The sequence below is a fragment of the Diabrotica virgifera genome, chromosome 3 (assembly GCF_917563875.1).
Source record: "Diabrotica virgifera virgifera chromosome 3, PGI_DIABVI_V3a".
NCBI classification, from domain to species: Eukaryota; Metazoa; Arthropoda; class Insecta; order Coleoptera; family Chrysomelidae; genus Diabrotica; species Diabrotica virgifera.
The window spans coordinates 89,843,906-89,856,208 of NC_065445.1; the positions used below are offsets into that span (position 1 = coordinate 89,843,906).

Genomic DNA, 12,303 nt, shown 5'->3' on the forward strand with positions numbered 1-12,303 from the left:
TGTCAATAGCGTCAAAATTTCATAACAGTGGAGTAAACCACGGTTCTTAGACATTTACTACGGTTGCCTACTCTGACTGTGGTGGGGAGACTTAAAAATGTTTGACTTACGTCACAAGAGTACACAAGACCATTTTTAAATTCGTTGTGGTAATGATCTTGTTGATTTTTGAATGTGTATTATGTGTATAGTAATACCGAGCTATCTGCAACCGTGACGAGAAGAGACGACAGACGTTCGTTTATGCGTTGCAAGTGACCTTGGGGGTTTTTGTTAACTCTGTTAACTGTATGTATGTGTATTATCTGTCTTATTAATTATCCCTAGTTTACTTTATATTTTTGTACTTGAAATTTTGGTGTTGTTTCCCGTAAAAACTTGAATTATCCATGAAAAGTTATTTATAGTTGTACAACGTACCTATTGTAGGAGCTTATATAAGAATATTTGTAAGCTGGTTCCTAAAAAACTGATACGGCTCTTAGTAAGCTCTTAGTAAGAGTTGATCATTTTGAGCAGTGTATGATTGGTCTGACATTATATTATATTTATTATGACAGACAAATAATAAAATAAACAAACAAACAGCCATTTTTTTAGGTTGAAGTTATCTGACAAATTTTAAGATTTGGCAGTGACAGTGACAGTATGTAAATAATAAGTATTTATCCTTCAAAATATAATAAATTCAGTATAATTAAACTCATATTCAATATATCACACCTCGGCAAAAGCTTTGTACAAGAATGTAGTCAGCGATTTTGATATGGCTTAGAGCCAGACTACATCAAGATCGCCTATAAATCGTGCTGGTAATTGCCTTGCAGCGAGACCAAAAACAAAAAGAAGAAGAAGAAGAAAGTACACTGCGCAATTTTGTATAAAATACGCTTTAAGAGTCGTATCAGTTTTTTTTTTGGAACCAGCTGTACAGTGAGTCCGGGAATCGTTACCCGTGCGTCATCATTTAAAGCATACTAAATAAGTCGATGAAATGTCGGAAATTGAAATTTACTAAACGGAACAGCCTGTCACTTACTGTCACTTGCTGTTGCGTTTAGTAAATTTCAAGTTCCGACTTATCATCGACTTATTTCCTATGCTTTAAATGATGACGGGACAGGTAAAGATTCTCGGACTCAACTGCACAGCTGGTTCCTAAAAAATGGGACCAGAGCACGCAAAATAGAATTCTATTTTAATGATGTCACGTTGCCTAGCAGCCGTCAGGCTGATTTTGTGACGTCAGCAAAATAGAATTCTATTTGGCGTGCTCTCACTACTGGGCCCAAAGCACGCAAAATAGAATTCTATTTTGCTAACGTCACAAAATAGAATTTCATAATGGGAGAATCGACGGTTGCTAGGCAACATGACGTCACTAAAATAGAATTCTATTTTGCTGACGTCACAAAATCGAATTTCACAATGGGAGAATCGACGGTTGCTAGGCAACGTGACGTCACTAAAATAGAATTTTGCGTGCTCGCACTACTGATACGACTCTTAGTAAGATTTGATCATTTTGAGCAGTGTATTTGATTGGTCTGACATTATATTATATTTATTATGACAGACAAATAATAAAATAAACAAACAAACGACAAACAACTGATTACATATGTTAATTCATAAATTGTAATAATTATTAAGGTCTAAATTTTGATATTATTTTGAATTTCTGCATTTTATAAAGAGTATATTATAAAGTCTGCGCCAAGTTGTTTTCTTTCTTCCCGGAAACTGTGACATAATTCTTGCAGTTTTCGCATCTTCAAAAGGATTCTCTTCGAATCTCTCCAAAAGCGTACGATCTTCATGAGCGGTAGATATTTTTGGTCTTCCAGAACATTGCTTTCTTTCGAGAGTTTCTTGTTCTCTCCATATTTTATTAATATTAAAAATTGTTGTTCTGCTTACTTTAAAACGGTTCGCTACGGCAGATAGTGACCAACCATCTTCTAATTTCGTTACAATTGTTGCTTTTAGTTCTTTGCTAGCATTTTTTGAGATTGAACAGAATAAGTTATCTGACAAATTTTAAGATTTGGCAGTGACAGTGACAGTATGTAAATAGTAAGTAGGTATTTATCTTTCAAAATACATTGCTCAATTTTCTACAAAATACACTTTAAGAGACGTATTAGTTTTTTTAGGAACCAGCTGTACATATTAATGTAATGATAATGTTGATGAAATTTTAGAATTCCAGGTACTGGCTGTAGTGTGGCCAAATTTATTACCTATTATTTAAATTCTTACAATAAATTATACAAGTATGTAATTCTAATTCACATAATCCTAGCTGACCGCTAAGGACGGTATGTATTCAATAGTTAATCCAGTATTGATGAAAATTCAGTATAAACGACAAATTTTCAGTGTAGAATGGAGATTGAAGTCCTAGATTTCCGTAAATCTTCCATTTGCTTGCATTCACCCTTGGATAAACGTGAACTACCGGCCCAGATGTATGTACAAAATCACTCAAATATCAAAAGTTTTTTATAAATAGGTATTATAATTCGCTAAGCATCTTTATTTCACAACTATTTTTACTATTTTCCATACATCGATTCATTACGATTCAAATTACTGTACTCTCGTGACGCAATCGCGTGCTTAAAGTCCATGGTTAGTCGGTGTAGGCAACCGTAGTAAATGTTTAAGAACCGTGGGAGTAAACTTGCTCGAGGTTGGACCAATTACAAACAAACATTACGGCGCGGTAAATTTGAATTACTCCTGGTTTAAAAAGTTATAAAAAAGTTCCTCCTAGACTAGATATAGTAATGTAGAAATAATTTGAAGAAAGAATTAAATAAAAATAATATCGGAAAGAAGCCAGAATTGAGGGTTAAATACGATCTTTTATTATACAGGGTGTTTCATTGGGAAAGTAACATACGTTAACTGTAGAAAGAGGACACTTAGGCGGTCTCAAAAATACCATACTTAATGGGTCTTACTCCATTAATAACAAAGATACTGGGTGTTTTATCTATTTTGCCATTTTCTTAATTGGTTCATAACTTTTTAACCACACTGTATATGTATTTTATATTTGGCACGCAAATATCATTTAAGGTGTACAATAAATTAATTTATTTACAATTGTAAAAAATCCAGTGGTGTACTTTGAGTTTTCGGCAAAATGATTTTTCTGGTGAAATTTTGAATTTGAATTCTGAAATTAAGTGAATTGCGAGAGCTCTAAGTAGAAAAAAATTGAAATACAACTTACAACTTGTCAAACACACTATACAGGGTGCGGCAAAAGTCAGTTCCCGCTATGTAGTTTCGTGCATAAGCGCTATAAGTACATGCTAGCAATCGGCCTCGCATAACAGCTAGGTGTCTCCTACTGTTTGTAGGGTTAACCTTGAGTTTCGTTCATCTCCCTGTCACGTGTTGCTGTTCGTTGTGTGTGTCGGTGCGTTGTTAGTAACGAGTTAAACATGCAGGCGGGCGGCAAATACACGAAATAAGAACGCGTTTTTATTTTGCGATTTCTTTTTATGGGGTCTGCTGAAGAATAGTGTGTATGCTAGGCGACCGCAAACTCTCCCACAGTTGAAGACAAAATTATTGAGGAAGAATTTGAACACCTCCGTCCGAACAAGGCAATCCTCAACCGAATATGCCGTAGCGTTGCGAGCCGTTGTGAACGTTGTATCGAGGAAGATGGACACCAGTTCGAACATATAGCTTAGATTTTTATATGCACCTTTGTAACCCAAATTTACGACTTAATTAAACGTTTTGCATTTTCATTTTCCGATATTTTTCGATTGTGCAAATCGGGGAACTGACTTTTGCCGCACCCTGTATATTGATTTTATATTTAACACCCAAATATTCTTTTATTTGTCCAATCAATTAATTTATTTACAATTATAAAAAATCCAGGTCCGGATTAAAAAATATTGTGTAAATGTCCCGACCCAAAAAAAAACACCTTGTATATTAAATTTTTTTAAAATGGATTTTGCATTTGAAATGAGGATGAAAAACAAAATTAGTGGTATACTTTGAATTTTCGGCAAAATGATTTTTCTGGTAAAATTTTGAATTTGAATTCTGAAATTATGTCAATTGCGAGAGCTCTAAGTAGAAAAAATTAAAATGCGACTTAATTTTAATTAATACCATTATTTAATCTAAGTTGGTAAAATTTTAATATTTTAGTGTTTTTTATTATGTGTGAAAAATAGTTTTTGGCGAATATGCATCTTTAAATAATGAATAAATAATAAAGGGCCAATAAAGAATACATCACTTTAATCAACAAAATAGCTAAAAATTATAACAAAACAGCGAAAATTTGCAGCATAATAACTATTCAAAACTAAACTACTTATTCAAAATTACCACCATCAAAAATTATTTTTTTTTATACATAGGTACGGTAAATGTTTGTAGTTAGATACCTAGTGTCATGTGTACTGTGTGTGTTGAGTATGTGTCTTGTTACTTTGCAAAGGCAACGTCATTGTCTTTGCAAAGGCAACGTCATTGTCTTTGCAAAGGCAACGTCATTGTCTTTGCAAAGAGCCGCTAATTGTATCCGAACGTCTGCGGTCCCTCCGGTGAGTACCGATCTCACAAGGACAGAAACTATTTTCATTTATTAATAATTTATAATAAATGAAAAATTTCTGACCCTGGTGAGATTCGAACTCACGACCATTTGGACCTTTCGATCCAAAGGTAGGCGCTCTTACCGCTGAGCCACAGAGGGGGTCATCAAAAATTATTGTTATGTGTGCAAATGTTAATATTTTAACAATTTAGATTAAATAATGGTATAAGTCATATTTTAATTTATTTTACTTTGAGCTTCGCAATTCACATAATTTCAGAATTCAAATTCAAAATTTTATCAGAAAAATCATTTTGCCAAAAATTCAAAGTATACCACTTATTTTGTTTTTCATCCTCTTTTCAAATGCAAAATCCATTTTAAAAAAATTTAATAACAAGGTGTTTTTTTTTGGTCGGAACATTTACACAATATTTTTTAATCCGGACCTGGATTTTTTATAATTGTAAATAAATTAAAAAATGAAAAATAAAATCGTGTTAAAAAATAAAATCAATATACAGTGTGTTTGACAAGTTGTAAGCTGTATATCAATTTTTTTCTACTTAGAGCTCTCGCATTTCACTTAATTTCATAATTCAGATTCAAAATTTTACCAGAAATATAATTTTGCCGAAAATTCAAAGTATACCACTGAATTTAGTTTTTATCCTCTTTTTAACTGAAAAATCCATTTTAAAAAAATTTAATGTACAGGGTGTTGTTTTGGGGTCGGAATATTTTTCCAATATTTTTTAATCTGGACCTGGATTTTTTACAATTGTAAATAAAATAATTTATTGTATGCCTTAAATGATATTTGCGTGCCAAATATAAAATAAATATACAGTGTGGTTAAAAAGTTATGAACCAAATAAGAAAATGGCAAAATAGATAAAACACCCAGTATCTTTGTTATTGATGGAGTAAGACCCATTAAGTATGGTATTTTTGACACCCCCCAAGTGTCCTCTTTCTACAGTTAACGTATGTTACTTTCCCAATGAAACACCCTGTATTAAAAAAAATTAATTATATTAGCTTTATTTCTTTATTTGCAGACCCAGTGACATCTCCGACGAAGTCTTCTTAGCAACTAGTTTAAGATGTGGACGTGTTTTAACCGCTAAGGAAAGACACGTTTGGAGATGGACGGGATTCCACTTTGGTGTCGATTTGTTGATGATTACGGACGATTCGACGATTTCCATTAAGAGGAACCACAGATCTGAATTTGGGCAGCTTTTAAGTTTACAAACAACAAGACACGTAGCTATAAGGTAAGTGCTTTTAATATATTTACGCAAATGTAACATCGAGTCGTCATAAAATTGTGACGAGCGCAGTTTAAAATAGCTACTAAAGAAGGCTATAGTCAAATTGAATAATCATAAACGTTGCTTTCCGCTAAAAGTATATGCCCAGGCTATGGAAAAGGGCAAAAAATAGTAATGATACCCAAACCAAGTAAACCACTCTTTGAAGTCATGAAAAAATATTTGCAAACGTTATATTAAAAAAGATAGAACAAGATTCTTTAGAATAAAAATGTATAAAATTTTTATTCAGTTGCAATGCGAATGCAAAACTGTCTTATTTTTCACTTAAAACAGAGAGCGCAAGCCAGCACTCTAAATCGACGATTTTCGACTCTATTTGGAGTCATCATCAGAGAGGCGTAGGCCTGCTGCTCTCTGTCCCAAGTGACCAATCTCCGAGAGCTTATCCCCGCATTGCAACTGACGTTATGGAGTAGGTGCCTCGCGACATCTGCTAAATGAAAGTCAAAGTTTTCAATCTAATAAAAATATTTAAAAATAAATATTTTTAAGAGATATTTAATTGAAAACTTATTGGACCTCTAAATCTTCGATTTAGAATGCTGGTTTGCGCTCTCTTTACTAAGTGAAAAATAAGACAATTTTGCCTTCGCATTGCAACTGAATAAAAATGGTATACATTTTTATTTTATATTAGTACTACTCCTTTGAGTAACATAGGTCCATTTTCCGTTGGAATTTACCAGCTGAACAGACGGGGTCGTGAATTGCAAGTTTTAGAATTCCCTCTTGTCTTCTTCGCTTCAGCATCCATCTGGGTTGCAATTTTTAGAAGCCATGGAGGTGTTACCAGGAAAATGGTCCAATAAGTTTTCAATTAAATATCTTTTAAAAATATTTACTTTTAAATACAAACAATATTTCTTTTTAAATATTTATACAAATATATATTACAACAAATATTTATTTTTAAATATCTTTATTAGGTTGAAAACTTTGACTTTAAGATTCTTTAGAGTTTAATAAGAACAATATTTTAGAAGAAAATCCAAGCAGAATAGGGAACTTACATAAAATTTTAAATCCGAAAAAAAAAATGTTATAAATCACAACAGAACATAATAATTTAAATGTATATGTTACCGGCCAAACCCGATTTCAGGACAAACTAGTTTGGCCTAGTCCAAACTAGTTTGTCCTAAGCGCGTTAGGATAAACTAGTATGGCCTAGGCCAAACTAGTTTGTCCTATCGCGCGTAGGCCAAACTAGTTTGTCCTAGGCCAAACTAGTTTATCCTGATATAAATCCACACACTTCAGGTCAAACTAGTTTATCCTGAAGTGTATGTTTTTATATCAGGATAAACTAGTTTAGCCTAGTCTAAACCAATTTAATTTAGTCGAAAGTAATTGATTACAGATTGGTTGCTGATTTAAACGTAAGTTTAGAAGACACTGTTAAGAGTTGTAAGACTTTTAAGTATTTAGGGTAAATGATAAACCGAGATGGCACTTGTATGAAAGATATAGAAATGAAAATAGTACGGGGAAAACAAGCCACGAAAGCACTTCGTGGAGTAATATGGAAAAACATTCTAACTAAAGAAAACAAAAAAGGATTTTTCAGGGCATAGTGCTGAATATTACCCTACAAGAGCGGAAGAATGGCCAGTGACAACAATAATACGAAATAAAATACGAACAGTTGAATTGGAGTTAATGCAAGGTGTCTACAAATCACCAGGTAGGATAGAATAAGAACAGAGGAAATATGAAACAGAATAGAAGTAGAATGCTCAATTACAAAAAAGTTGTGGTAGTAAAAGTAGAGCCCTGAAATGGCATGGGCATGTACAAAGAATACCGGAGCACAGGTGGCCGAAAAGATTACTGAACTGGGACCCGCGGGGAGGAAGATAGAGAGACGCCTGCTGTGAGATGGAAAACTCACATATGCTATGATAGATAGAGACCTCAGAGATGGCAACTGAGAGAATAGAGTGCTATGGAAGACGAAAACGGCAAACTCATTATGGGAAAAACCAAGAAGAAGAAAGTAATTCAGCGAACTAGTACGGCTTAATATAAATAATAAATTGAATAAAATACTTTGTTCTTGGAAAATAATCATTTTTATTAAAATTATAATTATTCGTAACAAACAAACAATAATATTGAGTTATATTCGCGGTCGGACGGACAGACAGCCTAGGTCAAATTTCTCACCTTTAGTACCATCCTTGGATTATAAGCTTTCATTTGACACCTCATTTGTCATTCTACGTGGTATATTGACGGAGGAATTGATTTCAGTGACAGACATGCAGACGGACGGACAGACGGACGTGGACAATTCAACGTTTTCACATTTTTTCAAACTTGGTGAAAGCAATATTAATTCGTACTCGATTTTATTCGTAAGTGTATCTTTTCTTTTAATTTTTGGAGAAAACCTCATCCTTTTATTTATTATTTTTTATATTTAATTATACAAGAATATATTGATTTATAGCATGTATCAATATCTTCATTCGATGTATCATATTATGATGACACAATATATCGATTTATAATTTTTTTTGCCATTCCTGTTGGGACGTGATTTGGGAATTCCCCGCATGTAAAAGTCCTTACATGTTCGCTAAATTACTTTCGACTCGGATAAATTGGTTTAGACTAGGCCATACTAGTTTATCCTGAAGTGTGAGTCTTTATTATATCAGGATAAACTAGTTTGGCCTAGGAGAAACTAGTTTGGCCTACGTGCAATAGGACAAACTAGTTTGGCCTAGGCCATACTAGTTTATCCTAACACGCTTAGGACAAACTAGTTTGGCCTAGGCCAAACTAGTTTGTCCTGAAATCGGGTTTGGCCGGTAACATATATATCAAAGAAAAACAAGTTGTTTTTGTCTTTCGTTTGGCCCCGAAGAGAAAATTCAAATTATAGCAGCCAGCCCGAAACAGGCCCTCATTGGTCGTGACGCCATATCATTATAATGTTAGAGGTCATCGCCATTTATTCATTATGTCTGATATTCGTTTACTTGTTGCAATCAATCATTTTATGGTGCATCTCAGTTTTATAACTCAGTATAAATCTTTAGATAGTTGCTGCGAACTATATATTTCATATTTGAGTGATTTTGTTAAGACAATTTTTTTAAAATGACCGAAGAGGATTTTTCTAGAGGGCAGTATGATAACTTACCCATTATGAACATAAATCTTTTATTATTATGATTAGTTTATTTTAATTTTACAGTAAAAACAGTCTAGAAAAATATTGTATAGGTAAATATCATTCAATATGTAATTAGTGGAGTGGTTTTCACCTCCGATTTCGTTGAACCTTCATCGATTTTCATGAAAATTGGTGAGTAGTTAGAAGATACTTCAACAAACAAAGGTAACATAATGATAACTTACGCTTTTACCCTTGGGGTGGGTGCCGCCCCTTCTCGGGGGTGAAATTTTTTTATTAAAAATAAAACCAGAAATGGATAGAGGGGCAACTTCTAAGCAAAATTTCTTATATAAAGTTATTAACATAAATCAATACTTTTCGAGTTATTAAATATAAAAGATTTAAGTTTTTCTTAAAAGAAATGCATGTTTTAAAGCTGTTTTTCACGTGTTACTCAAAAACTATAAGCTTTTGTAAAAAAGCTATTATTACCAAAATTAAAGACAATAGAAAATATAATACACTCCCCACTTAAAGAACTCAACTAATGTTATTTCAAAGTGAGTTATAAGTAATTGAATGTATATTTTTTTCGACGAGTACTCAAATCTCAGTATTTAAGCTTACATAACGGGAAAACGATGCATTCTATAGAATATACTTGTTAAACACTTGTCAAAGTACTTTGGAATACCTATCAAATGAGCTCCAGCAGAAGTTAATAGCATCAAAATTAAGCAAGTTATGATGAAAATAAGAGAACCCTTTCGATTTTTTTAGAAAAAAGTGAAAAATAAAACACGCCATTTCCACAAAAATTAAAATTTGCAGAAATCCTTACAGTAATCTCTTTGGGTTAACATAGTTAATGATTTTAAAAATTTTGACCGGTTTAAAATGCATATTTTCAAAAAAAAGATATAATTTAAAAATATCAGAATTTTTAATATTATCATACTTTTCATTTTCTTTTGATAGTAACTCCCAAAATACTCAATATGCGTAAAAAATGATATATAACTAAATTTTAGTTTTTTCTGTTCCAAATACTCCACCTAGTTTACTATTTCCATAGAGTAAAAAATAACCGAGATAGAAACGTTCAAAATTTCAATTTTGCTGCGAGAACCATGTAACCGGGGTCATTTAACCTTTTATTGTTAAAAAAATAAGAGGTTTAATAGACTAATTTTGATGTTTGTTAATAGCTCTTGGAATCAGCTTTTAAATAGTTTTTAGGTGAACCTGATATATTAAAAATTAACGGAGTTATTTACAAAAAAACAATAACATTTTTTGGAAAATTTTCTAAAAGATACATTTTGAAACATTTTTGGTGCATGAATTTTAATGCTATGAACTTGTTCGAGCGCTTACTTGATAGATATTTCTATGATCTTTGACAAATATTTAATCAGTTTATGTTATAAAATGCATCATTTTCCCGGTATTTATGCTTGAATACTTAAATTTGGGTACTCGACGAAAGAAATATAGATTCAATTACCTATAACTCACTTTTACTTAACACTGAAAGGTTTTTCTAGTAAGGAGTTTATTTGATTTTTTATTAGCCTTAATTTTGATAATAATAACATTTTTTAAAAACTTATAGTTTTTGAGTTATTTATGGAAAATCGGTTAAAAAGATGCATTTTTATCATGAAACATTAAAATCTTTGATCTTCAATAACTCAAAAAGTTTTGATTTATTTTAATAACTTTATATAACACATTTTGCTTATAATTTTTCCCTCTATCGAATTGTGGGGTTATTTTTAATAAAATAATTTTCACCCCCGAGGAGGGGTGGCATCCACCCCCAGGGTAAAAGCGCAAGTTGACATCATGTCACCTTTGTGCCTTGAGATATCCTCTAATCACTCACCAATTTTCATGCAAATCGATGGAGGTTCAACGAAATCGGAGGTAATAGCTCATATCCACCTTCAGTGACTGCACTAAATGTACTCCTACCAAAATATACCAAAAGTTGTGGGTTGTTAAGTAAAAATTATGTGTCTTTACATTGAGAACGGTGAGAGTCAACTTTCTTAATGTGTCTCAAGTCAAGTTGACGCTCACCGTTCTCAATGTGAAGACACATAATTTTTACTTAACAACCCACGTGCTTCATGGAAGTCATATAATGCCTTAGGGCAGATCCTAAGGGATTTTGTCAATCCTTTGTATTTCCGTCCTCCATTTAGTCGATATTTAAAAGGCTTTAACCGATGTATTTTTTGTGGTTCAGTATATCAAGCAAATAAGAATACTGATGATGCTCTTTTTAGAGAGCGAAAACGTTCTGTTATATTTAAAGCCCTTTTTGGGGTTTTTTAAATAAATATTTTTATATTTATATAAAGAAAAAAATTTCATTATTTTTTTTTAAATACCTTCCTGTACATCGATGTAGGGTATATTTTTTGACTAGAAGATATACAGAATCTTCTTTATCATAGTCGGTAGCTTATTTTCAAGCATCGTGATTCCGTGAAATCTTTTGCGCTGTCAGTTTACATTTGTCTCGATCTTCCGCTTATTCATTGTGGTCTTACCTGTGAGTTTTGTAAAAATATCTGTATATCTAGTCCAGAAAGCCACTGCGCATCCGCTAGGAAAAATATTCCGATTCGGATTTTTTGCACAATCTTACTCAAAAAGAACCCCTTTTAACAAATGTGCATGTTGCCAGGACCAAAAGTGGGTCAAAAATTTTTTAAACGTTTTTTTTTTGTTTTTTTCCTAAAATTATTTTTTTTGCATGGAACAAAGTTTTTTTAGGTTTTTTGGATCATTCCAAACAGAAAAGGTCTTAAGTGACATTTCTCTAAAGTTGATAGTTTTTGACATATAAGCGATTAAAAATTGAAAAATTGTGAAATCGGCCATTTTTAACCCTCAATAACTATGTGAAAAACTGAAAATTTGAATGTTGCCAAGGTAGGTAGATATTCTCTAAACATCGATTGATGAAATCCCGAAGAGTTTTTTGCAATCCAGTATTCAAAACTCCTTTGTTTTTTAATTGCTAATCAAGCGTGCGCGACACTGTTTTATACCGACAGTATGGTGCAAATGAAAGGAAAAAATTCGTTATTTCGTAAACCGGCGATTTTAAGGAAAAATCCCGAAACAGGTCGATTTTTATTTTTAAGTTATGATATTGTGGCATATATGGTATACTAGTGACGTCATCCATCTTGGCGTGATGACGTAATCGATTATTTTTTTAAATGAGAATAGGGGTC

At 32.5% G+C, this 12,303-nt stretch overlaps 1 protein-coding gene across 1 annotated transcript in view; it reads left to right on the plus strand.

The window, feature by feature from the left end:
- The window catches only part of LOC114328163 (protein germ cell-less), a 56,830-nt gene that overhangs the window by 25,370 nt on the left and 19,157 nt on the right, over window positions 1-12,303 (plus strand). Inside the window, exon 6 of the mRNA XM_050645287.1 lies at window positions 5,644-5,862. Within this exon, the coding sequence (XP_050501244.1) occupies window positions 5,644-5,862 (219 nt within the window). The remainder of the gene's footprint in view (window positions 1-5,643; window positions 5,863-12,303) is intronic.